The 27,087-nt window shown below is 37.9% G+C and overlaps 1 protein-coding gene across 2 annotated transcripts in view; it reads left to right on the top strand.

Moving 5' to 3' along the window:
• Positions 1–27,087, top strand: part of Hydin (HYDIN axonemal central pair apparatus protein) — a 361,889-nt gene that overhangs the window by 82,463 nt on the left and 252,339 nt on the right. For both annotated transcript variants that reach the window (XM_047529238.1, XM_047529237.1), the window contains exons 10-11: positions 18,349–18,467; positions 23,572–23,795. In XM_047529238.1, coding sequence (XP_047385194.1) covers positions 18,349–18,467; positions 23,572–23,795 — 343 coding nt within the window. The remainder of the gene's footprint in view (positions 1–18,348; positions 18,468–23,571; positions 23,796–27,087) is intronic.

The raw sequence follows: 27,087 nt of genomic DNA, 5'->3' as shown, positions 1-27,087 counted from the left end.
CCTACTTTTTCTTCTATTTGGAGCAGGGTCTCTGGTCTAATTCCTAGGTCCTTGATCCATTTAGAGTTGAGTTTTGTGCAGGGTGAGAGATAGGGGTTTAATTTCATTTTGCTGCATATGGATTTCCAGTTTTCCCAGCCCTACTTGTTGAAGAAGCTCTTTTTTTCCATTGTATGTTTTTGGCACCTTTGTCTAGTATGAGATAACTGTTCTTATATGGGTTTGTCTCTGTGTCTTCTATTCTGTACCTTTGGTGTACCTGTTTTGGTGCCAATACCATGCCTTTTTTTGTTACTATAGCTCTATAGGATAGTTTGAAGTCTGGTATTGTGATGCTCCCTGCTTCACTCTTCTTGCTAAGTAATCCCTTGGCTATTCTGGATCTCTTATTTTTCCAAAAGTAATTTTATGATTGCTTTTTCTAGTTCTGTGACAAATGTCATTGGAATTTTAATTGGAATTGCATTGAATCTGTATAATGCTTTAGGTAGTATGGCCATTTTGACAATATTAATTCTGCCTATCCAAGAACATGGGAGATCTTTCCATCTTCTAAAGTTTTCTTTAATTTCTTTCTTTAGTGTTCTGTAGTTTTCATTGTGAAGGACTTTTACCTCTTTTGTTAGATTGATTCCCAAGTATTTTTTTTGAGGCTATTGCAAATGGGTATTTTTCCTAATTTATCTTTCAGAGGATTCATCACTTATGTATAGAAATGCATTACATTTATGGGTCTTGACTTTATATCCTGCTATTTTGCTAAATTCATTTATTAGTTCTAGAAGTTTTCAGGTGGAATTTTTTTGCATCCTCTAAATATAGAATCATGTTGGCAAATAGTTATAGTTTGAGTTCTTCTTTTCCTAGTTGTATCCCTTTAATTTCTTTCATCTGTCTAATTGCTCTGGCTAGAATTTCAAGGACAATGTTGAATAGAAGTGGTGAAAGAGGGCATCCCTATCTTGTTCCATATTTTATAGGGAATGTTTTTAGTTTTCCTCCATGCATAATGATATTGGCTGTGGGCTTAGCATAGACAGCCTTTACAAGGTTGACATATGTTCCTGCTATACCTAGTTTTTCTAGTGTTTTGAGAATGTAGGGGTGCTATATTTTATCAAATGCTTTTTCTGCATCTATTGAAATGATCATATGATACTCAACTTTATGTCATTGATAGGATGTAAATGAATTACAGTTATCGATATCTGGATGTTGAACCAACCTTGCATCCCAGGGATGAATCCCACTGTTCATGGTGCACTATCTTTTTAATATGTTTTTGTATGCAGTTTGCCAGAATTTTGTTAGGAATTTTTGTATCTATGTTCATTAGGGATATCGGTCTGAAGTTTTCTTTCTTTGATGCATCTTTGTCTGGTTTTGGTATCAGGGTGATACTAGCTTCATAGAATGAGTTTGGAAGGGTTCCCTCCTTTTCAATTTCATAGAATACATTGAGGAATATTGGTATTAGTTCTTCTTTGAAGGTCTCGTAGAACTCTGTTTGGTCTGGGGCTTTTCTTTGTTGGTAGGCTTTTGATGGCATCTTCTATTCATTTCATTTCTTGAAATTGATCTGTTTAAATTATGTATGTCCTCCTGATTCAGTTTGGATAGATCATATGTCTCTAGAAATTTGTCAATGTCTTTGAGATTTTCTATTTTGTTGGAGTACAGATTTTCAAAATAGTTTCTAATTATCTTTTGTATTAAAATAGTGTCCATCTTGATACTTCCTTTTTCATCATGAATTTTAGTAATTTGAGTTTTCTTTCTCCTTCTCTTTGTTAGTGTGGCCAAGGGTTTATCAATTTTATTTATGTTTTTGAAGAACCAACTTTTGTTTTGTCAATTTTTTCAGTTTCTTTTGTTTAATTTCATTGATTTCAGCTCTGATTTTAATTATTTCCTGTCTTCTACTGCTTTTGGTGTTGATCTGTTCTTCTTTTTCTAGGACTTTGAGAAGTAATGTTAGCTCATTTATTTGTTGGCTTTTTATTCTTTTAGTGAATGAGTGAAATGCAGTGAATTTTCTTCTTAGTACTGCTTTCATAGTGTCCCAGAGATTTTGATATGTTGTATCATTGTTCTCATTTACTTCTAAGATTTTTTTTTATCTCCTCCCTGAAGTCTTCTACTTACTATCCATGCATCATTCAATAGTGTATTATTTAGTCTTCAGTTGTTGGAGTAGCTTCTAATTTTATTTTTTCATTGATTTCTAGTTTCATTCCATTATGATCTGATAGAATGTAGGGTAGTATTTCTATTTTTTGTATTTGTTGGGAGTTTCTTTGTGGCCTAAGATAGGGTCTATTTTAGTGAAGGATTCATGTGCTGCTGAGAAGAAAGTATACTTGCTCGATGATGGATGAAATAATCTATATATGTTTGGAAAATCTAAATCATTGCTTATATAATTTAGTTCTGTAGTTTCTTTGTTTAGTTTTTGTCTGGGAGATCTATCCAATGATGAGACAGGTCTGTTAAAGTCACCTACTATTATTGCGTTGTGGTCTATTTGATACTTGAAATTGAGAAGGGTTTGCTTGATGTACATAGATGCTCCTTTGTTTGGGGCATGTATATTTACGATTATTATGTCTTGCTGATGTATTAATTCCCTTAAGCAGTATAAAATGTCCTTCTTTATCCCTTCTGACTAACTTTGGTTCAAAGTTCACTTAGTCTGATATGAGGATGGAAACCCCTGCTTGTTTATGCAGTCCATGTGAGTGACATGTTTTTCCCCAACCTTTCACCTTCAGTCTGTGAGTGTCTTTTCCTGGGAGGTGAGTGACAGCGTATTTTTGGGTCTTTTTAAAAAATCCAGTCTGCCAGTCTGTGTCTTTTGATTAATAAGGTTAGGCCATTAATATTCAGGGTTATTATTGAGATATAATTTGTATTCCTAGTCATTTTGGCTTATTTTTGCTTTTTAACTTGACTTGGTTTCTCCTTTGATTAACTTTTCCTTTAGTGTAGTTCCTCCCTTTGCTGACTTGCATTGTTATTTTCCAATTTCCTCCTCATAGAATATTTTGCTGAGAATGTTCTATAGTGCAGGATTTCTATTTGTAAATTCTTTTAATCTTGTTTATTATGAAATATTTTTATTTCATCATCAAATCTGAAGCTTAGTTTTGCTGGATATAAGATTCTTGGTTGGCATCCATTTTCTTTTAGAGCTTGGTATAGGTTATTCCAGGCCCTTCTAGCTTTTAGGGTCTGGGTTGAGAAATCTGCTGATATCCGAATTGGTTTCCCCCTATATGTAATCTGATACTTCTCTCTTGCTGCCTTTACAATTCTACCTTTATTTTGTTTTCTGGGCATTTTCATTATAATGTGCCTTGGTGTGGATCTGTTGTAATTTTGTACATTTTGTGTCTTGTAAGCCTCTTGTATTTTATTTTCCATTTCATTCTTCAAGTTCAAGAAATTTTCTGATCTTATTTCATTGAATAGATTGTTCATTCCTTTGGTTCATATCTCCAAGCCTTCCTCTATCTTGATATTTCTTAAATTTGGTCTTTTCATGCTATCCCATAATTTTTGGAGTTCTATTCATGATTTCTTACCATTTTCTATGTATGGTCAGCTGTATCTTGAATTTTTTGCAAAGTTACAAGTTCATGTTACTCAAAAACTTAGAATATTTCTGGTTTTCTTTTTCTTTACTCCACAGTCAGATGAAGCAGGGTCAAGTGCTAAACTTCAGTATTTGCCAATTGCTTTGCAAGAAACTGAGCTCTCATTTTTCTGACATACTTCCTAGTCATCTTTTATTTCTGCAGTCATATTGTTAACTTTATAGACCCTTTGTTCTTGCTCCTTTTATATAACTAACTGTTCTTTTATGGATGCAATGTGTCCTCATTGATCTGGGGATAACAACTTGAACTCTAATCTATCATAAAAAAGAATGTTGTATGTTCTGTGGACTACCTGTAATGTCAGTTATGTTTGTTCTTCATTCATTTATGGGGTTCCTCCCAATGCCTTTGGGTCTATAGTTGTCAATTCATATACAAGAGTGAGAAAATGGGGTTGATTTCACAAGTAGTACAATAATACTTACATCTAGGTTTCCCAGTAAAGTATGTGTGTGTGGTTGTTTTAAACCTAGAGGTTGAGTAGTAAGACTGCACAATCATTGAAGTTCCTTCAATTGCCAAAATTCCACTATTCTGTCATATCCTGCATGTTTTCCCAGATTTTGATTGGTGCGTTATAGTTGTACATAGTGATGGGATTTATTATATATCCATACATGCACACAATATAACAATATAATTTGACCAGTGTAATTCTCCAGTATTTCCCCCTTCTCTCTCCTCTTCTTCCCCCAGATTCCTTTCCTCCATTGATCTCCCTTTGATTTTCATAAGATTCCTATCCGCCACCTTCCTTTTACTTTTTTCTGTATTCAATATATCAGAGAAAACATACCACCCTTGACCTGAGTTTGACTTATTTCACTTAACATAATAGTCTCAAGTTCCATTCATTTTCCTGCAAATGACATAATTTAATTCTTTTTATGTCTGAATAAAACTCCTTTGTATATATTTGCCACATTTTCTTTATCTATTCATTTATTGATGGGTACCTAGGCTGGTTCCATAGTTTGGTTATTGTGAATTGTGCTGCTATAAACGTGGGTATGCACATATCACTGTAGTATGATGACTTTAATTCTTTAGTATAGAAACCCAGGGGTGATATAGCTGGGTCATCCATTCCTAGTCTTTTAAGGAACCTCCATTCTGATTTTCATAGCAGTTGTACTAATTTACAGTCCCACTAAGAGTGAAAAATTGTTCCTTTTTCCCACATTCTCTCTGGCATTTATTATTGTTTGTATTCTTGATGACTGCCATTCGATCTGGAGTGAAATGAAATCTCAGTATAGTCTTGATTTGCATTTCCCTAATTGCTAATAATGTTGAACATTTTTTCATGTATTTGTTGGCCATTCGTATTTCTTCCATTGAGAAATGTCTACTTAGTTCATTTTCCCATTTATTAACTGGGTTACTTGTTTTCTTGGTGTTTTTTGTATTCTTAATATATTCTGAATATTAATCTTCTGTCCAAAAAGTAGCTGGCAAAGATTTTTCCCCTTCTATAGGCTCTCTCTTCACACTCTTGTTTCTTCGGCTGTGCATAAGATTTTTTAATTTGATACTATCCATTTTTTAACTCTTGGCATTTTCCCTGAGCTTTAAGGGTCCTATTGACAAAGTTGTTGCGTATGCCTACATATTGGAGGATTGACCCTACATTTTTTTTTCCCTAGAACTTGCATAGTTTCTGGTCTAATTTCTTTGTCTTTGATACATTTTGAGTTGACTTTTTGCAGCATGAGAGATAAGGATCTAGTCTCATTCTTCTACATAGGGATAACCAGTTTTCCCAGCCCCTTTTGTTTAAAAGGCTGTCTTTTCTCCAGTGATGTTTTTGGTATCTTTGTCAAGGATCTGATGACTGTATCTGTGTGGGTTTATCTCTGTGTCTTCTATTCTGTACCATGGGTCTAGGTATCTCTTTTTATGCCAGTACCATGTCCTGCATGTTTTTGATGATATCTACGCAGTAACTTTCTTCTGCCTAGAAAGGGGCAGCAGTCTAAGAACATGCGAAAGGAAGCTGCCTGACCTGAGGCTGTGCTACCGTCCCCCTCCCAGAATATGTCCCTTCCTGATGGTGTTTCCCTCACCTTCCTGGATATTACTAACCCCTTTGGTTTTACAAAGAGTCATTTTCTTGCTTTTATATAATGTTTTACCACCAATGTACAAATCTTTAAGCAAAATAGTATAGTTTTTTCCTGGTTTTGAAATTTATATATTAGAATTGTATAGTATATCTTATATTGCTACCACCAAGAACATGAAGTTATGCGATAATCGATTAAATGAATGAGCAAATAATTGGAAAAAATGAATAAAAGAATCCTAGTTTGAGTTTTGCCTATTCCTTGAGCATTAATGTAGATTCTCAAGACAGTTCCAGGGTGAATGCAAAGTAGACTAGAAGTTTCTGGATTGACATAAGTCCGTACCCACACTTCAGACCAGCATCCCCTCAACTAGACTTCCTGAAGGATCTGGAGGAAATGTTGGCACAGCAGTGTTTAGACACGAGTTGGAAGTGTGCCAGTGGCCCCCATGCCACAGGTGGTAGGACCTCCCTCCCATCTGCAGCTCCCCAGGGGCATCAAGCTGGGCTGTACTCCAGGGGGTTGGCTGCTCTCCAGGAGGTTTCCAAACACTGCACAACTGGTGCTGTTCATCTATTGTGTCCTTTGCAATTCTGAATTCTGCCACATAATTCACATCCTGGGTAAACTGAATAGTATAATTTTCCATCTGCATGACATTTTTCTTTATTTCATTGGTGGTTTATTAAAAGATACAATTGCCAAGAAAGTGCTTTGTTCGCCTAGTAATTCCATATTATCTTTCCTGTAAATTCCATGCAATTCTATGTATCTTTTCAAGAGCTGGTGACGATTCCTTACTGTTATCTTCAGTGAGTTGGCAAAACCTGGTCTTAAGTCACTAAGAAATACTTCTTAGGCAAATAAAGACCCTCCTTCCCTTCTTTTGTTTCATTTTGCCTTGTGCTTTTTTATATATGGCATTCAGAAGCAAATTCAGAGGCTTGCTTCTCCCTGCAGTGTTTTACATAAATGATAGCATACTTTACATTATTGTAACATTGCTTTTTAAGTATGACTTGGAGGTTATTTCACAATGCTCAATAAAAAGTGTGATTCTTTTTACACATTGGGTAAAAATTTTGTATTTCTATACCAAAATTTAGTTTTTAACCTTGCGTCATTAAATTTAAAAAAGTTTCAGAAATTTTCTTAATATATATTGAGAGCCTCCTAAAAACACCCATGTCCTAATGCTCAGAACCTGTGAATGCGTAACTATGGATATGTTACTTTACATGGCATAGAAGAATTATAGCAGCAGATGAACTAAGGTTACTAATGAGCTGCCCTTAAGGTAGGGGATTATCCTGGTTCATGTGGGTCACTCCATATAATCATATAATGGATACTCCATGTAATGGATATTTGAGAGTCCTTAAGTAGCCATCACAGTGCCCTTGTGATGTTATGTCAGAAAATCTCAACGAGCTGTTTCTGACTTTGAAGAAGGAAGCGGCGAGGAATTTAGCCTGTAGTAACTGGAAAAAACAAGAAAATGAATTTTTTCCCTCAAAGCATCTAGAAAGACAGCCCTGACAATACCTTGATTTTAGCCTAGCGAGACCCACTTTGGACTTCTGACTTCCAGAACTTTAGGATAATAAATTTGTATGATAAGCCACTGTGTTTATGGCAACTTGTAGTAGCAGCAATAGGAAACTAATACATATACATCATAACAAATCAGAGTAGGCACACGCCAAGTAATTGCCATACAGATCAAAGTGGAACAGTTTCAGCCTTCTGGAAGCCCCTGTGTCCCTTCCCAGCTGCCCTCTACACACACACACACACACACACACACACACACACACACATACACCCTAGGGTAATCACCATTCTGTCCTTAGGACCATCATTTCCTTGATCTCATTTGTGGTTTTTATCCATACGTAGGCACCTCTAAACAATCCAGTTTTGCATCGCCTGTTTTGAAATGGGATCATTCTACACATCTCCTCCCTGTTGCTGCTTTTGCTCTGGTTGTGCTGCATTTTCACTGCTGGGCAACGTTCCAGTTTGTGAACATCTGTTTAGACCCGGGAATAGCAGGGAAGGCCCTGGTCTGGAGTCAGGGGACCTCTTGGGATGCATGAGACTTAACCCACATCTCCAACTGCAGCTCCTTTCTTTTGAGAATATATATCTAGGCACTATGAATACAGAGATGTATAAAATGACAATTCCTGCCTTCAGAAGGCATAGAAATGAGTGGGGGAAACTCACCCAAATCAACAGTGACATTGCAACTCTACACGGCAATTGAATGAATAATAGAAGAGCGTTCAAGGCTGTCTTGGGTGTCAAGGAAGGCTCCCAGAGAAAGTGACCCTTGAGTATTGACTGACAGTCAAGTGGAAAAGAAGCAAACAAACCCCCCAAAGACTGGGCTTATCAAGTAGGGCAACACTATATGAAACAAAAGAGAAACGCTTTGAACATAAAATGGCAAAGAATCATAAGTACTTAGGGGTGTGGCTGCTGGAGAAACAGAGAAGGATCCAGCTGGTGGAGGGCTGCCCTTGAAGCCAGACTGAACTCTGGGCCTGATGCTGCGTGTGGTCAGAGTCACCAAGGAGCTCAGAGCTGGGAAGGAGCCTGCTTGGCTCTGACCACGGCAAATAGAACATCATTAAAATTTTGTCAGTTCATCTGAAACTGGATAATTTTCTACATTTTAAATCATCAGATTTTTCTCAGAAGTTGTTAAATCTGTTCGTTAGATATTTATAAAGACTTGCTCATGGTTTGATCTGAGCCTTGAAACGGATCTTTCATCTATCCTGACTTTCCAGTGGAAAATGGAAACTCTTAAACACAACGATCACCTCTTTTCTGAAACGCAAAGGGAGACCACGCTTGCTGGGTGAGGATCAGCCTAATGGAAATGTAACAGGAAGCAACGCTGTCTGATTTAAACCGTGAAATGTTTTGCTAGGTAGCAGGGTCCCTGGTGTTGCAGACTCAAAAGCAGAAGATGCTGCCTGGCGGGAATGAGTCCAGAAACACCCACCAGCTTTAAAGACCCAAGCGAGATGAAACCTCATGATCCACTTCCATTCTGTACATTATAAGAGGGAGACATCTGAATTTTCAAGACAATTCAGGACTTTTGATTTTTATTTTACTTGAAATAAAGAATAAAGATTGAGCCAGATTTAGGGAAGAGAAAACTAAATCACCCCATTCATTAAAAAAAAAAAAAAATGGGGGTTTTCAGAACAGTTAAGTAAATAACACTTTCTCAAAACTCAAAATAAGATGAAGTTTCTTGGTCCTATGAGTAACAAATTGTTTCTTAATTATTTACTCTTTAAACTGTATTTTCAGTTGCCAAATATTTCAAATATAGAGAATGATTAATATCTATGTATACATAAGCCAGATTTAAGAAGACTATGTTTTTGGTCAGGAAGATGAATGTCATAAATAGGTCAATTCTCCCTATAAATGTAATGCATTCTCAGTGATGATATCAATGTTCATTCTTGTTAATTAGTCAAGTTGATCTATAAATATTTTATGAGGTAAATCGATGAATTAGGATTGCCTAAAAAGTTCATAAAACAAGAATAATGTGAAGGACTAGCCCGTCCTGTATTAAAGATTATTAAAAAGCTGTAGTAAATACAATTGTATTCATCTTCTCTTCATCTTTAGCAAATCAGCAGCATCATCCTGTCCTAATCCCTATATCCCAATGTCCTTGATATGTGAGTGAAATTAAAAACCCTGATTTGTTTGTCACCTTGTTCCATTTATCTATTGCTGCACAATAAACCACCCTAAATGTAGTGGTTTAAACCAATCAGCAGTCATTGATTTGGATCAAAGCTCTGCAATTTGGTCAGGTCTCAGCAAGTGTTGTTCCTCATTGTTGCCCGTGGTGTCAGCTGAAGCCACCTGAAGGGAGCTATAGCTGACTTACTATGTATCCAGCAATCAATGCTGGCTGTTCACAGGGGCCTGTCCTGGAGCTGTTTGCCAGAACCCTACCTGGGCATCTCCTGTGGTGGCTTGCTTTCTCACAGTGTGGACAATGAACTATATTATTGACACGAGAAGTTTACTGCAATCTAACTGTAATTTCTTTGTATTATCTGTTCTTTCAGATTGATATTAAGAATATCATTGGGATGAATTTGCCTTTATTTATCCTACTTGGTACTTGACATGCTTCTTTAGAAGCATGAATTCAGATCAAGAATTTGCCATCAAAGCAATTATTTCTTTAATGTTGTTTTCCTCTCATTATCTCAATTTTCTCATTCTGGAGTTATTGCTTCTCTTAACCTCTTCTTTACCTTTCCAGTCTCTTTGTCTCTCTGTGATGCATTCTGGGTATTTTCCAAAGAACTTTCTTCTAGTTGACTAATGAGCTCTTCAGCTATCTCTACTCTTTGATGTATTCATCTATTCAGCTTTTAATTTCATTGACTTGGCTTTTCATTTTTAGAAATTACATGCAGTTTGAGTATTTTCATATTTTCTTCCTTCATTATGTTTTCTAACTCTTTATTCATCTCCACAAAGATTTTGAGAGCACTTTGTTAGAGTTTCCACAGAAGTTTTCTATTATCTCAAATTCCTGGGGTGCTAACTCACATGTTTGTGGTAATGACTGATTTTCCTCATGCTGGATTGTTTCTTCAGATGGTTTAAGATATTCATATTATGAACTGTTTTTAGCATGGGGATGGATTATGAAAACACCCCCTCAGAGGGTGTTTTTTTTTTAATGTCATCTGCCATGGGTTCTATGATTTTTATTTTCTCACCTGATTCTTACACCTATCACATAGTGTCAATTTGAGTTGCAAACCTGTGCATAGGAATTTGATTTCCCTAGGAGCCTCTTTTCCCTATTCAGAGTGCTAGCTAGAAGTCAAGCTTTATTGTTGCTTCCCTGGGCCAATAATAGAATTTTTATAGTTTCCTTTTGGGAAAGAGGTAGCCTTTTCAGGGTCCTGAATGTATGCTGAGATCTCAGTTCAATTCTCCATTCCCAGGTAGGAACGACACATGTCCTCTCTAGCCTAAGGCACTAGACCATTAGGTTTATATCTACCTTACAAGTGTGGACATTCTTTGGGTCACCTGGCTAGTTGATTACTAAGTTCCCTTTTGATTTCTGATACCTGGTATTTTCCTTTCTTTATTTTGAGCTTGGATAAGTATTAGAAATGTATATCATGTTTTGATCAGCATTTTTTTCTTTTTGTATTTGGAGTGGAAGAATGGATTGAGTGGGCTAACTCTGCCATGTAGTCAGAAGTTAATGTAGTTAACAATTTTAATGTTTTTCAAAGTAAAGTCCTTAGAGAATCTGCCCCACAATTACACTGACTGTTCATTAAAAATGTAGGTTCTTGGGTTTCATCTATGTTTTGTTGAATTAAAATCTGTGGAAGTGGTGCTAGAGAATATTCATTTTAAATGAGGATTTTAGAAAAGCAAAGTTGCAGGATATGAGATTCATATAGAGTGAATCTATTTCTCTTACTAACAATGAACAATGGGAAATTGGAATTTTAAAAAATCGTATAATTTTCAATAGCATTAAGAAGTATGAAGTGCTTAGAGATAAATTTGACAAAATGTGTGCAAGATCACAAACTGAGAAACATTGGTGAGAGTATTTAAAGATCTAAACAAACGGAAAACTGTACCTTGGCCATAGGTTGGTAAATTCAATAATGCTAAAATGTTATTTCTCTCCCCAGTTTATCTATAGATTTAGTGCTTTTTAAAATAGAAAAATTGACACACTGATACAAAACTTCGTGTGAAAATGCAGAGAACCTAGACTAGCTGAAACAACTTTTGAAAAAAATGATAACATTGGAGAGTTACTACACCTGGTTTCAAGACAATTTTTAAGACACAGATAATCCAGGATGATTTCCCCATCCAAAATGTTTACCTTAATCACACCTCTTGCCATATAAGGTGGTATTTGCAGACTCGGGTATTAGGGTGTCATTGGGTACCATGATTCAGTCTTCTATAGGTCCTATTGGAGATATCCAGCCGTTTCACCTCCTTGAATACATATATCACCTCTCCTCATGATACTCAGCACCTGCTCTGTCATAAGTCAGATTCACATACAAGTGTATCTATTCTCAGTTTTCTCTTCTCTTCACTTTGCCATTTTGCACTTTCTTCCCCCAGACTGTTACCTTAATTACAGTAGCTTTATATTAGATTTTGGTGTATGAAGAGCAAGTCCCCAATGTTTTCTTCTTTAGAAATGTCTTTATTATTGGACCTTTAATTTTACATTTAAATTTTAGAATCCCCTGGGGTTTTCTTTAACAGAATAGTGCATTTATAGATATAGATCATTTGGGGAAAAATCAGCCTTATTATGATATTGAGTCTTCCTTTTCAAGAATGCTGTAAATCTGGGCTGGGGATATAGCTCAGTTGGTAGAGTGCTTGCCTTGCGAGCACAAGGCCCTGGGTTCAGGCCCCAGTACTGGAAAAAAAAAAAAAAAAAGAATGCTGTAAATCTGGTTTTCCATTTATTTAGGCCTTTGTGAATGTCTTTTTATAAAGTTTTACAATTTTCTCCTTAAAGGTGTTAGGTGTATTTTGTTGATTTATTCCTAGGTACCTTGTATTTTTGTTGCTATTATAAATAGTATCTTGAAAATTAAATTTTTCTGACTGTTGCTGAGTGTAGAAATGCAGTTGACTTTTGTATATTGATTTGGTTAACCCTCAACCTTACTCTGTCTTATTAATTTTTAAAATGTGTTTACAGATTCTGTTGGATTTTCCAAGTAGACCATGCTAACCTGTGTAAATAATGGTAGTTTATTCTTCCTGTTGTTATGTCTCACCCCTATTTGTCTTATCTCACTGCTCATGAATAAGTAAAATATGGAATAGCTAAGATATCTGTTCAGGCTGCTGTAACAAAATGCCATATACCAGGTACTTTATGAACATCAGACATTTGTTTCTCACTGTCCACGGGGCTGGAAAGTCCAAGATAAGGAACCAGCAGATTTAGCACCTGGTGAAGGTCCATTCCTCATACCGCCTGCTATGATTTGGATTTTAAATGTCTCCCAAAGGCCTATGTGTTTAAAGGCTTGGTTACCTGTGATACCATTGAGAGGTGGTAGAATCTTTAGGAGGCAGGGTGTAGTGAGAGGAAGTTAGGTCTCTGCAGGCTTGCTCTTAAAGAAGATATTGTTGCGGGGGGGGGAGGGCTCCTCCTCCTGTTCCTTCTCTTCCTCCTCCTCCTCCTGCTCCTCTTCTCTTTCTGCTTCCCACACACCATGAGGTAACAGGCCTTCTCTGCCATGTGCTCCACCATGATGTACTTTGGTGCCACAGGTCCAAAGCAACAGGGCCAAGCAGCCTTGGACTGAAACCACCAGCCAGATAAACCCTCTTCTCCTTAAAAGTTGCTTCAGTTCAGATTCGTTACAGTAACAGAAAACTAACTAACACAGCACCTTTTTGCTGAGTCCTAGTGGAAAGGATGAACAAGCTCTTTCAGGTCTCCTTCATAAAGCCCTAATCCTGTTCATGAAGGCTCCACCCTCATTATTAATCACTTTCCAACAGCCCCCCTTCTTAATACCATCACTTTGGAGATTAGGGTTTGAATATGAGAATTTGGCAAGGAGTTGGGGGTGGAACAGAAACAGATCTTAGCAGATGGCAAATTTTCAAAAGCCCCTGGTTTGCATTTTCTGGCATTTATTAGTGTGCACTGCATGCAGTGATTTCAGGTTTATTAAAGGGGTTCTGTAGCACATTGCTCTTCTTCTTATATGTGAAACCAGGACACTGTAATCATAGATGAGAAATTGCTTCTTTAAAAAAAATACTTTAATATTTTGCTCCTTTAATAAGGAATCTGTCCTTGAAACCACCAGCTCCTTCATGTTTATCCCTTTTGCTGCCTTTTTCCAAGACAAAAAAAATGTCTACTTAAAATATCTTGTGGAAAAGTAACATTGATAATGTGACCCTAAAATTTAGATAAACTCTTAGAATGCAAGACTGGTTATTACTTGCATGCCTGTTCTGTGCTGGTTGAAGGAAGAAGGCAGCCACAAATAAGACAAGCTCCTTTGAAGTAATTAATAATTCCCAAAGAAACATTGGCCCACTGCTTTATTATAACACATCTCCATTTATTTAAAGGAAGGCAGTCAAGGTAACAGATGGAGAAAGTTTTGGGCCTGACAGTTATAAATAGTCCTGCAGTTGATTCCATGATATATTTGCAATTTTCTTTGCCATTCTGAAAGCTGGATCTCAACCAAGGAGTACACATTATTGCCAATAGATTAGAACTCTAGCTTGGTGGAGTAGGGTGACAGTGTTTGGGCCTTCTGGAAGCTTTGTTCCTATTCTAGAGTATTGTCACTAACACCAGGAATCTCTTCCAGGGAAACCTGTGACTAAATCAACTGTCCCAAATATTGCTAGGATTGCTCTTATTTCTTATAATCAAAGCAATACTCACTTAATGACCACTATGTTGCCACGGGACGAGAGAGGCAAAAGGACAGTATTCCTGTCTTAGATGTCATGAGTAGAAAGTTTTAGAGATGAACCAGCTAAGTAGCAACAGAAGATAGTAGGGGATAAAGCTCCACCCAGCATTATCCTGTTGATAATAAACTAGAAATACCACATGGTGGTTCTAAATATATTTACCTTAATCCTGAAAATTACACCTAACAGAGCATCAAAAGTATTTTGAATGTTATAGACTCCTTTTCCCTAAATAACTTAAAACTTAAATGGTAGAAATTTAAGGAAAACCATCAGACTCTCAAGTGTTATCCCCACTGCTGGGGAGGATGTGGAGATAGGAACCTCTGATGTTTGTGGGTTTGTAGTACAATATGGCTGTAACTATCAAAATGTCAAGTTCTGGAAATCCTACTTCCAATAATGGTTGCTGGGTTGTTTGGATCAACAGTCTCTAAGAACAATTAGAAAATCAAGGCCAAGTATATTTTAAAATCTGTTTTAAAGGCAAAAGAAGACAATTAAGAATCATGGGGCCAAGATCCAGAAGGAAATCAAGACCATCAGACTTTGAGGGCTACTTTCTTCTTAAAGACACTGCCTTTTTGGTAGAAACTTTAGAGACACAGAAAAGTTGGGTTAAGGGAGAAAGCATAGACATCCATGGGATGTCCAAGGAGGAAGGATCCTGGTAATCCCCACACCCAGACCTTCAAGTAGGACCCAGTGCAGCAGGAGCTGGAGATGGACTAGCCCTTACCAAGACTGAAGCTTGGTTCTGAATCATGTTTAACCTGTTGACTTGATTAAGACAGTTCTCCATTGAGGTTCTAAAAAATAATAAATCCCTAATGTTCAAAGATATCTACTGTTTATAAGGAATTAGGTCCTCTATTTTATATCAAGGATCATACTTGCTACATACCCTTCTTTGGAGAATTAAAAGTCACTCAAATGATTTGCTGCATGGATGAATTCTCCAGCAAAATCTTAGTTGAGAACAGTTAGATTGGATTTTCTGGGATTGTAAATTTTTCCTAGTTACCAGTCAGAAGCTGGAGGGAGATATCTTCTCAGGGCTTCAAATTATTTCTATAATTTTTTATAGACCCTAATCAGTATTCAGCCAATAAATAGCCAAGCATATGGAGGTAAGATGATGGGATAGAAAACTAAGATAAACAATAAAAACAAACCTACAATGAATCAGGTAATGTAATTATCACACACAGGTTTTTAATTTTTTATCAGACAGAAGTAAGCAGATACCTGAAAACTATTTCAAAAAATCTAATGGAAAGCCTAGAACTAAAAATTATAACAACAAATTAAGAACTTAGTAGATGACTCTGACAGCCTGTTAGGTATAGCCAGAGACAGTTTTCTTTATAAACTGGAAATCAGAAAAATCAAAAGAAAATATCAGAAAATACTAAAGCATGTAGAGGCAAAATACATAAAAGGGAACAAAAGTCTAATGGAATGTGGCCAAAAGGGCATGTGTGTGGGGTAAGGACTGGAAAGTTTCCAAAACTGATGGTAGGCATTCAGTCACATAGTCAGGAAATGCTACAAACCCCAAGAAGGATGAGCCCAACATGCCTGAAAACGTAGCAAAACTGCTGAAAACCAAAGGCAAAAGTGAATCAGAAGATATGACCACATTATCCCGGATGAATAAGACTACGAGCTGACTTCTCAGCAGAAACGGTGAAATGATAGGGTATTTTCAAAGTAATTGAAGAAAATATGGGAAGGTTATCCACAGATAGATGTTCAGGGACAGTAATTACACTGTTGAAAATGACTTACACATCAACACAAGGTTTAGAAATGTTTACATTCCTGTAGTTAACCGTGTAACTATTAAGAAGGGTAAAATGTCTTTTTTTTAATAGTTAAAAAACCTGATATTTTAAAAATTTTAAATTTGTTCTAATTAGTTATACATGACAGTAGAATGCATTTATACATTTTGAAAAATCATAAATGGAGTGTAATTTCTAATTTTTCTGATTGTACATATTGTAGGATCACATCAGTCATGCAGTCATATATGTACATGAGGTAATAATGTCTGTTTCACTTCACTGTCCTTCCTACCCCCTACACCTTCCTCTCCTTTCACTCCCCTCTACCTAATATAAAGTAACTGTTCTCTAGCACTCCCCCTCCCCCATTGCAAATTAGCATTCACATTGCAGAGAAAGCATTCGGCCTTTGGTTTTTTTGGATTTGGCTTATTTTACTTTAGCATGATAGTCTCCAACTCTATCCATTTACCAGCAAATGCCATAATTTCATTCTTATTTAAAGCTAAATGATATTCTATTGTGTATATATGTGTGTGTATTATATATATATATATATATATATATATATATATATATATATATATCACATTTTCTTTATCCATTCATCTGTTGAAGGACACCTAGGTTGGTTCCATAGATGAGCTGCTATAAACATTGCTGTGACTTCATCACTGTAGTATGCTGATTTTAAATCCTTTGGGTATAAACCAAGGAGTGGGATGGCTGGGTCAAATGGTGGTTCCATTCCGAGTTTTCTGAGGAATCTCCATACTGCTTTCATAATGGTTGCACCAATTTTCAGTCCCACCAGCAATGTATGAAGGTACCTTTTTCCCCCACATCCTTGCCAATATTTATTGCTACCTGTTTTCTTAATAATTGCCATTCTGATTGGAGTGAGATGTTTAGATAATAGCATATTAAGATGTTCCAAATATATATTTTAAGTGAAAAAAGCAGGTTATTATAATAATCTTTTTATTATTTAAATTGTATCTCAAAATATCATACTCTCTATCCTAATTATACATTTATTTTTTAAACTTGATAAATATTAAGCCCCAATATATTTATAAATATCAAAAAAATTAAAAAGCAGGTTACCAAATAATATATAGCATATGCTCTCATTTATATTATAGTATTTTTATATAATTAAGCATAGAAGTATAGGCACCAAGATGTTAGTAATAGTTATCTTTGGGGGATGGAATTATGAGAAAATTTCCACAAAATTTGTACAAATTTCCATATAATTTGTACAAATAATGATCATGTATTATCTAATGAAGTTTTTCCATGAATAAAAAAGACTAAAACACAAAACCACTCAGTTTTATGCTCTGTGTTGACCCTGGGTCCATTGTAGATGTGTTATAGCTGTTGTTAAGTGCATTTCATTACCTGTATGTGGAAGAAACTTTGCAAAGTAAGCATCCAGGTGGGACCCTCAGACTCGAGTCCCAAATTCTGCTTCCTGTATCTAAGGAAGACCAACGTGAGCAATGTCCCTTGGAGCCTCATGGGGCTGTCATTTTATGAGCAGCATCAGTATGTGGCCACCCTTCTCTGATTTAAACAAAGTACAATCCTTTATAAGAAACTTCAGAATCATGTTAAGAACTGGGTTAATTTTTTTTATCTTATTTTTAATTGACATAATAATTGTTCATAGGTATGGGTGACAGTGTGGCATTTTGGTATATGTATGCAAGGTGTGATCAAATCAGGGTACTTAGTATATCCATCGTCTCAAACATTTATCACTCTTTTCTGTGTTGGGAACATTTAAAAACCTCTCTTCTAGCTATTTTTAAATATACCATAAATTATTGCCAACTCTCGTCACCCTGCTGTGCTACAGAACACTACGATTTAATCTTCCTGCCAAGTTGTACTTTGTACTGTTAACCAGTCCTTCCCAGCCTCTTCCTCTACCTTGCCAGCTTCTGATAATCACTATTCTACTCTCTACTTCTATGAGATCCAATTCTTCGGCTTCTGCCCGTGAGTGAAAATGTGATATTTATCTTGCTGTACCTGGAGGTTAAATTTTTTTAATTGCCTTTTTCCTTCTAAAATGTCAGTCTAAATTGCAATATAGGCTGTTCCCTAAAGGTAAGAAGCCAGCAGTACTCCTGTTTCCTAAAGATAAACCTTCTGCATTGGTTAGATTTCAGTTCCCTCAGTGTAGTGCAGGGAGTCAGGACACGTGATTTTTTACCCAGGTGAGAAGTTGTGGGTAATTTGGGGCAATAAAGCACCATTTGGGGTAACAAGTCTAAATTATTTTTATAGGCCGAGAGATCCGTCTGCCCCTCCGAATCAAAGGGGAAGGAATGGGCCCTAAAATTCACTTCAACTTTGAACTGCTGGATATTGGGAAAGTTTTCATTGGATCTGTACACTGTTATGAGGTGAGCACTACAATCTTTCATTGAGACTTCAAATAATACTTAGTTTTAAAATTTTTATTTGATAGAAAGTTTGTTCAGTCACATCCTTTTTCCATTACTCTTTTTTTTTAAAAAAATATTTATTCTAATTAGTTGTGTATGACAGTAGAATGCATTTATACCTTTTGATAAATCATACATAAAGAGCGTAATCTCTCATTTTTCTGATTATACATATTGCATGATCACATCAGTCATGCAGTCATACATATACACGAGGTAATAATGTCTGTTTTGCTCTACTATCATTCCTTTCCCCATACTCCTTCCCCTCCCTTCATGCCCCTCTACCTAATATAAATCCACCACTCATTCTTACTCAGATCCAAAATGCTGACTCCTCCCCCCTCACCCTGTTGAGGGAAGCAACTTTCCCAGCCTCATCAATGCCCTTGAACTTCACTAAAAGCTAAAAAGCATCAAACCCATCATTTAATTGGTTTTATCCTCTTCGTTTTGTAGATTTCAAAGGGGGAAACCATAAATACATCTTCCCATCTGTTTAATGCTTGTTCCCTGACAACATAAATCCTACAGATCAGAGGAGAGAGAACTTTTTACATTTTCCAGAATGTCTTAATGAGGCTAGCTGTTTTCTCACACAGAAGTTTCTCTGAATGCCTAGTCTCCAATCCTTGTTTTAAAAAACAGTCATCGTGGTTACTGGAGAAGACCTCCCTGCTTTTTCTTTCCAGCTGAATAGAAAATGGAATTTTACAAGGTAGATTCCTGGGTCTTTCAGGGTCAAAGTCACTCCAGTGTCACCTCATCTTTAAATTTGTTTCCAAAGCACATTTTTACACTGTATTAAACTATACCCATTGAAACTTGTTTTAGAAATTTCCTAAATCATGTGTGTTTATATTTAAAGAAGTTATAAAAGCAGTTACTTAATGAATGGTAAGTAGTGTTCCATGAATGTGTGTGTGTGTGTGTGTGTGTGCGTGTTTAATTTCTAAAAGTTGCCTTACAAAGCTATGAAAGAAAGGCTTTATCATACCTATTTTACACTGAGAAATATAAGGCATGTAGAGGTTAACACCCTCAACAATGTGGCTCTTAATGTGTGTTGAGATAGTTCTAGTGCTTAGTTTTAGTCTGCTGTTTTGCCACTGTGATTAAATGATCTGACCAGCACAACTAGAGAGTAGGAAGAGTTTATCTGAGGGCTCAGGGTTTCAGAGATCCTAGTCCATGGAAGGCAGGCTCCATTCCTTGGGGCTCGAGGTGAGGCAGGACATCATGGTGGAAGAGTGTGGCAGAGGGAGGCAGCTTGCATCATTAGGAAGCAGAGAGAGCAAGCCTTCACTCTCCAATTCCCACCTCCTCCAGCCACACCCTGCCACTTCAATTAATCCCTTCAGTTAAAACTCTTACAACCCAATCATTTCTCCTCTGAACCTTCCTGCATTATCTCACACATTAGCTTTTGGGGGACACCTCATGTCCAAACCATAACCTGCTTTGACATGCATTTAGTCCTCACAGAACCCTACAGAGTAGGTTCAGTTAGTTCCTATTTTACAGTTGAGTAAGTTGAGGTTTAGGGAAGTTTTACCGGTTAAGATAATGCTGGATAGATCCAAAGCAAAGCTCAGCAGGTGCTCTTCTTCCCTGCTGTGTGCCTGCAAGATTGCAGCCTCACCTGTATCATGCCGGCAGGAGGGGAAAGAGCATACAGGAATGTGCATGAGATATTTATAGGAGGCGACACGTGGCACTTTTATTCACATTCCGTTATCTGTATGTGACTTCACAGAGACTGGGGAATGTGGTCAGGCTGTCAGCAAAAAAGAGCACATGGGATCAGGACACAGCAAACCTGACTGCCGGAGGCATTGAGTTGTCCAGTCACACAGCTTGTAAATGTTGTGACCCCCATGTTGCTAGCACCCTCTGTCCTGTTCTGGGAAGAGAAGGCCCTTTGCTGGCCTTTCAATCTGTCAGGATCTCAGCATCCCACTCTCTACCCTGGGTAAAATCCAGCCTCCAGCCAGCTCAGCTCTAAACCCTGCCCTAACCTGGTGTGGGGACAGTGTCCTTCATCTCCTCATTCTCTAGGGTAATTACAGCCTAAATGGGGTGATGCAAAAGGTAAGCAGAGATGTTAATGTCATGAGGAAATGGAGCGTGCCTGGGAATATGATTTGAATGAAGAAGTCGGTCGTTCGAGTGTCAAAAACTGAAAAGTGGCTCAGCTATATTCTGCATTGTTCTATGTTGCACTTGAGAGAAGAGTCCCTTAGGTAGAGGGGAAATAGTGCAATAGTTCTCATTAATTGGTATTCCTCCCTAATTCTTCCAGTGTGAATTTCCCTTTCATCTTTATAGAAACCAGACCAGAAAAGGACCTTTAGTTCTGATGCAGAATAGCTAGGGTTTCCCTGAGCATAATGACAATTTCTTACAAGTTTAACAGGAGTGTACTTTAGACCGCTGCTCCCCCACCCCACCAGCCCCGCTGCCTGCCAGATTTTAGCAGTAAAGCAAACCACAGCCAGCTAAAGTGCTAGGTGAGGTGATGCATCAGATCAGACAGCTCGGAGAGGGGAGCAGGGCCAGGAAGGACATGGTGAGGTGCCTCCCATGGGAGTATTTTGCACTCTATGCGCATTTAATGCTGATACCTCATTGCGTCTCTCTTTCAATTTATTACATTACCTGCTAGAGACGAATTTGAATAACTATCTATTGCCCTTAGTCATTGCTGAGCTTAGCAGAAACATAAAGAATAAACCGTAACCCCAAGAGTATACACTCTTCCCCAGTGTAATTAAGAAGGAAAACAAATGGGAGATGAAGTTTTCTTATGAATGTTCCCTTCTCCCAGGAGTTGGACCATAAGCTGAAGAGTATCACCAGAATCACATTCTGAACTATTTGCTGGATTCTGTGTTCATAAATAGGGGCTCCTTTGTCAGGGGTAGGAGAATGACATGCAAATTTTTGAAAATGGAAGAATTCTGAACTATGACTATAAAAACTGGGTGAAATAGGACTTTTATTTTTAACTTTTAACCCCCCAAAAATCATGAAACAAAAATGGAAATAAACAAAAAGACAATTTGTACATTTTCTTAGAGAGAACAGGGGGTATCCAAGTTACCACTCGCATATGTCTGTCAGTTCTTAAGCGCAGGTAAATTCTGTACCCATTGTGCTTGGTACTGGGGATATAAATAATAGCCACTATCACTTACAAGCATCATTTGCCAGGCACTAGTCTACAAATTATGCAAATTAATAAATCTAATCTTCTAGCAGTGTGAGAAGTTAATAGCACAGATGGAGAAACTGAGGCACATAGAAGATAAGGAGATGGTCCAAAGTTACACAGCCAGTAAGTTAATGGCAAAATTGGGATTTGAACTCAGGCAGTTTGGCTTCAGAGTACCTGGCCATAATCACTTTTCTATGTGGTCTCTCTGAAAGGGTTGAAGGGTGAAGCAATATTCTAGCAGGGAACTTGGAGCAAGGGAGATAGGAAACAAACATAAAAAGAGAAGTTATAGATCTGCTTTAGCACACTGTCCCCTTCTCTTGGCAGAAGTGGCCGTCTCCCTCTGCAGAGGCCTCTGCCCTTTTCTTTTTTTTTCCCTTTTTTTTTGGGGGGGCGGTGTACTGAGGATTGAACCCAGGGGCACTTATCCACTAAGCTACATCCCCAGCCCTTTTTAATATTTTATTTAGAGACAGGATCTTTCTGAGTTGCTTATGGCCTTGCTAAATTGCTGAGGCTGGCTTTGAACTCAACAATCCTCCTGCCTCAGCCTCCCAAGCCTCCGGATTACAGGTGTGCACCACCGACCCTTTCTAAGCTACCTGCTCTTCTTGAGAGGCAGCTTGAGCCCCTGAACTCTTTCTCCTCAGTCCGCATCCCGGGTCACAAAGCCCCTTCCTTTGCCTTGGTCACATAGCTCTCTTCTCTGCTGACAACAATTGGCCTTACTTGATGGGGCTTTTCCTAGGCTGGTCACTGAGTGTGCATTATCTCATTTAATACAAAAGCACCCAGGTGCCTCTAAAATATTTTCCCACCACTTTGCCACTCCCATTCTCACTTTTCAGCACTCATCTTCCCAAGCAGGAATCTACACCAGTCAACCACTGCTTCCTCGGCACCCACTCACCCCATTGCAAATACTGTCTTCTTCGAGGTCAGCTTCTACTGCTGACCTCTGTCCACATTTGACCTCTTCTGAGAATCCTCCTCCCTAGACTCCAGGTTCCTGACTTTCCTGCTAACCTTCTTAATGTCTCTGTGCCCTTCGTCCTCAATGCCTTAGGTGTAGGCTGAGGGCCCGTTCACCCTTGCAGGTGTAAGGACAGCATTGACGAGGAGTGGAGCTGGTGTCTTTGGATACTGGGGATAGAATGTTGCGGCTGTGATGAGTGGCAGCAGATGAAGGCTAGCTGCGGGGGATGCAGAATGCCAGGCACGAGCTTCTGCCCCACAAAACCTAGTTTGCAGTCAACTATGGGTGGCAACCTGGTTCCAAGAACACTATCATAGAGGGATAAAACTCTTCTGTAGCAAAAGCATTGCTTGCATAGGAGACCAAAGCAATCACTGACGGTGCAAGAGAATCCCTGTCGTCTGGAGTCCATAAGGTCTGATTTATGTTCTTCAAGCTGCATTAGAAGCACAGGCTCAGGGTGTCCTGCTTGCTTTTTGCTTTTCAGTGTATCATTTGACTTCAGCCTTCTCATGCACTTAAAGGAAAATATCTTCCTTCCCTTGGCCACATATGGAGAATATCAACCAAAAGGTGCATTTTAAGACTTCATCAATAAAAGTGATCATAATCCGTCTTTATAGCATGAGTGTAATATGAATGACTTCATTTTAAAGAGGACACTAAAAACATAAAATTACTTTCTGGTCTAAGAATCCTCTCTTCAAACATTGAAAACATCAAACTCTTCTTTTCCCCCTGAGAGTTTTCCTTTGGTTCTAATTGCTGCAACTTTCTCTGTGTAGGTGTTAAGTGATACAGCCACACGCTTCCTTGAAAGTTGATCTCAGGTCCCCTGACCTTTTCACCTTTGCCTTTTACTGACACAGGCGATACTGTCCAACAAAGGCAGCATCGATGCCCTCTTCAATGTGACCCCTTCCACTTCGCCCTTGGGGGCCTGCTTTGTTTTCAGTCCCAAAGAGGGTATCATTCAACCCAGAGGAGTCCAAGCTATCCAGATCTGCTTCAGTTCCACCATCCTGGGGCACTTTGAAGAGAAGTTCCTGATCAATGTCCACGGGTCACTGGAGCCTGTGAAACTGACCATTAGGTAAGCTACATTTATGACCATGTGGAAACTAACTGAAGTTTTTACCTTCTGCCTTCTTGAACTTAAAAACTAGATCACGTCTTAGAAACCTATATCTGTCCTTGTCGATGTAAATACCTCAGCGTAATGGAGAGTGTCCGATTTCCCTGATGCTTCCCTAAGGAGCATGTGTGAGCTATTATAAGAGGAATACAGGTCCTATTTGGAGATCTAGTTTTTCTGTAAATTTTAACCTTTTAGAATAAGGAGTTAAACACTAGTGTCCAGTTACTATGTGTTGGGATGTTTAGATAAAATGAGTTATTACAGTAACACCTGATAAAATCATCTTCTTGACTAAGCTTGGATGTTGTAATAGTTTCTTTAAACCTTCATCTTCATTTTGATTTTAGTGGAAATCTTTGAATGATCTTACCTAGAACACCTCCAAGCATTGTAAAAGAATCCACATACAATGTCCTTCAGCCCAGCTTTTATGCTAGAAGTCTTTTGATGGCTTTTCCAGCTGCTTGTGATAATTGAAAGTCATTAATAGCAGAGTTTGTCCTCAGGTTTTGAAAAGAAGTTCTCTGTCACCAACCCATTAGGCAGATACACAACTTTGATTCCTGGTGCTTGAAAAGGCCGCATCTTCAAATAGAAAGATCATATCTTCAGGACATATTGATATGACTCCATTTGAATTCTCCCAGCAACAGGTTGTTAATTACCATTAACAACCTCTTAGTGTGGTTGCTGCTAGCCCTTCCCTCCACTCCCATCTGCAAGCGGAGGTACCTCTTGAGGTCTGGTGTAACATAGAAAAGTGACAGACACTTGTGGCCTAAAGGATCCTAGAAAATTTATTGATTTCATGATATCTACAGGAAATTCAGAATCTCAAGGTCAGTTCAAAGGTGATTTTCATTTGTTCTAAAATTCTACCTAAGTGTCCCTGTCGTGGGCTGAATTGTGTCCCCTCAAAACTCAAACGCTGAAGTCCCAACACCCAGTATCTTAGAATGTGGTGGTTCTTGGAGAGAGGGCCTGAAAGTAGGTAAGTAAGTGAATATGAGGTCATATGGTTGGGTTCTAATCAAGTGACTGATATCCTTTCAAGAGGAAGGGATTGGGACACAGACACACACATCTAGAAAAAGGTCAGATGAGGACACGAGATGTCCATTTACAAGCTGAAGAGGGAGCCCTTGGGAAAAACAAGCAACCCTACCAACACCCACCTTTCAACACAGCAGCAATAAAGTTCTGTTGTTTAAGCTGCACAGTCTGTGGTATTTTGTTATGGCAGCCCTAGGAGACTAATAACAACCCCAAAAACTGAGAAGAGTGAATGGATATGTCTTAAGGCTTCTGTAGCATGGCCCAGGCAGCCCATCACAATCATAATCTTTTATTTTTTTAAGCCTGAAGGTTTATCTGAAATATACCCAAGAATTCTATAGGCTCTTCTATTCTATAAAACATCTGTGTTTGTTATTATATTAAAAATTGGGGTTGTTTTCTAAATATTTGAATAACATTGACTCTTTAAGAAGGCACACCATATGTATCCTGCCCCCTGATTGGCATCCTTCAGGTATGTGTACAATATGGGAAAGACATAAGTAAACCTTCACATTACATGAAAGTCAACCCACTTTCTGCCTCCATAACAACTGACATTTCATGATAAGCAATTTGTCTGGTCCCTTAAGGGTTCTCCATAAGCTCTAGCAGATCAACTCTTAAACCATTCAGGCTTTCTGACTTCTTGCTCAGAATCTTGAGTACCCTCTACAACATTTAGCACATAAATTAGTCTCCATACAAAAATGGGGAAGGTAAAACCTTAAATCTCTTCTCTGATGACTATTTAAGATAAATAAACAATAACCTTTATGAAATAGACACAAAAATCCTTAACAAAACACTAGCAAACAAAATCCAACAACATATAAAAAGGATTGTACATTATAACTAATTGGGATTTATCCCAGGAATGCAAAACTGACTCAACTTATGAAAATCAATCAATGTAATACAACATTAATATCATGCAGTATTAATGGAATGAAGTAAAAGACCACATGATCATCTCAATAAGTACAAAAACATCATTCCCTCAAATTCAGCAGCCATCATGATTTTAAAATGTAAAAATTCAACAAAGTAGGAATAGAAGGGAATTTCCTCAGCATCAAAGACCTAAATATAAAAGTTAAACCTATAATGTTGTTAGAAAAAATAAAGCCATTCATACATATGACTGAATTAGGTAGTAATTTCTTAAATAAAGCAGCCAGAGAAAAATAGACTGGACTTCATTAAAATGTAAAAAGATGTGTGCTTCAAAGGACACTATCAAGAAAGTAAAGAGACAACCTACAGAATGGAGAAGGTATTTACAACTCATGTATTTGATAAGGAACTTGTATCTAATATATAAAGAACAGTTATGACATAACAATAAAAACAAAAATAACCCAATTTAAAAATAGACAAAGTTTCTAGGCAGACATTTCTCCAAAAAAGATGTACAAATAGCCAGTAACCTGAATGCTCTCAATATCATTAATCATCAAGGAAAGGCATATCAAAACCACAGTGAGATACCACTTCACACCTCCTTGGGTGACTATAATAAAACAAAATGGAAAATATTTTGGGTGAAAATATGGAGGAATAAGAATACTCATACTGATGGTGGAAATGTAAGCTATTGTAGCCACTTCAGAAAACAGTCTGACAGCACTGCAAACAGGTAAATGTTGAGTTACCACATGACCCAGCAATTCCACTCAGAGTGGTTCCTCTCAGAGAGGAGAGGGACAGTGCACCTCTCCTGCTCTCCAGTTTTATTGGGGGTGCCAGGGAAGTTTCCGGAGTCCCATCCTGGTCCACTCTTCACTTTTGACTGACAGCAGGTGACATCAGACTTTCAAATCCCTACTGTTATACCAGCTCTACGTCACTTTGACTTGTGCTAACGGGTTCTAATTAGAACCTGTTCTTACAGATTTTATGGTTGGGGGAATTATTCTTATCTCCTTTTGTGTAAGGGTCACAAAAGTCTCCCCCTTCAGGGTAACCAGTATTCTTCTTATCAGCATTTCAGGCCTGCATTTCTCCTGTAATTATAGGTTGCTTGCTGAGGAATGTAACATATCCTGTCAACTTAAGCCAGGCAGAGCTGCAGGTAAATTGCTTTTATAAAAAAGAAGGCAGTTGGGCACAGTGGCGCATGCCTGTAATCCCAGCAGCTCAGGAGGCTGAGGCAGGAGGATCACAGGTTCAAAGCCAGCCTCAGGAATTT

Source organism: Sciurus carolinensis, chromosome 16, assembly GCF_902686445.1.
Source record: "Sciurus carolinensis chromosome 16, mSciCar1.2, whole genome shotgun sequence".
NCBI classification, from domain to species: Eukaryota; Metazoa; Chordata; class Mammalia; order Rodentia; family Sciuridae; genus Sciurus; species Sciurus carolinensis.
The sequence above is the reverse complement of the archived record's forward strand: the minus strand, read 5'-3'. Positions and strand labels throughout refer to the sequence as shown.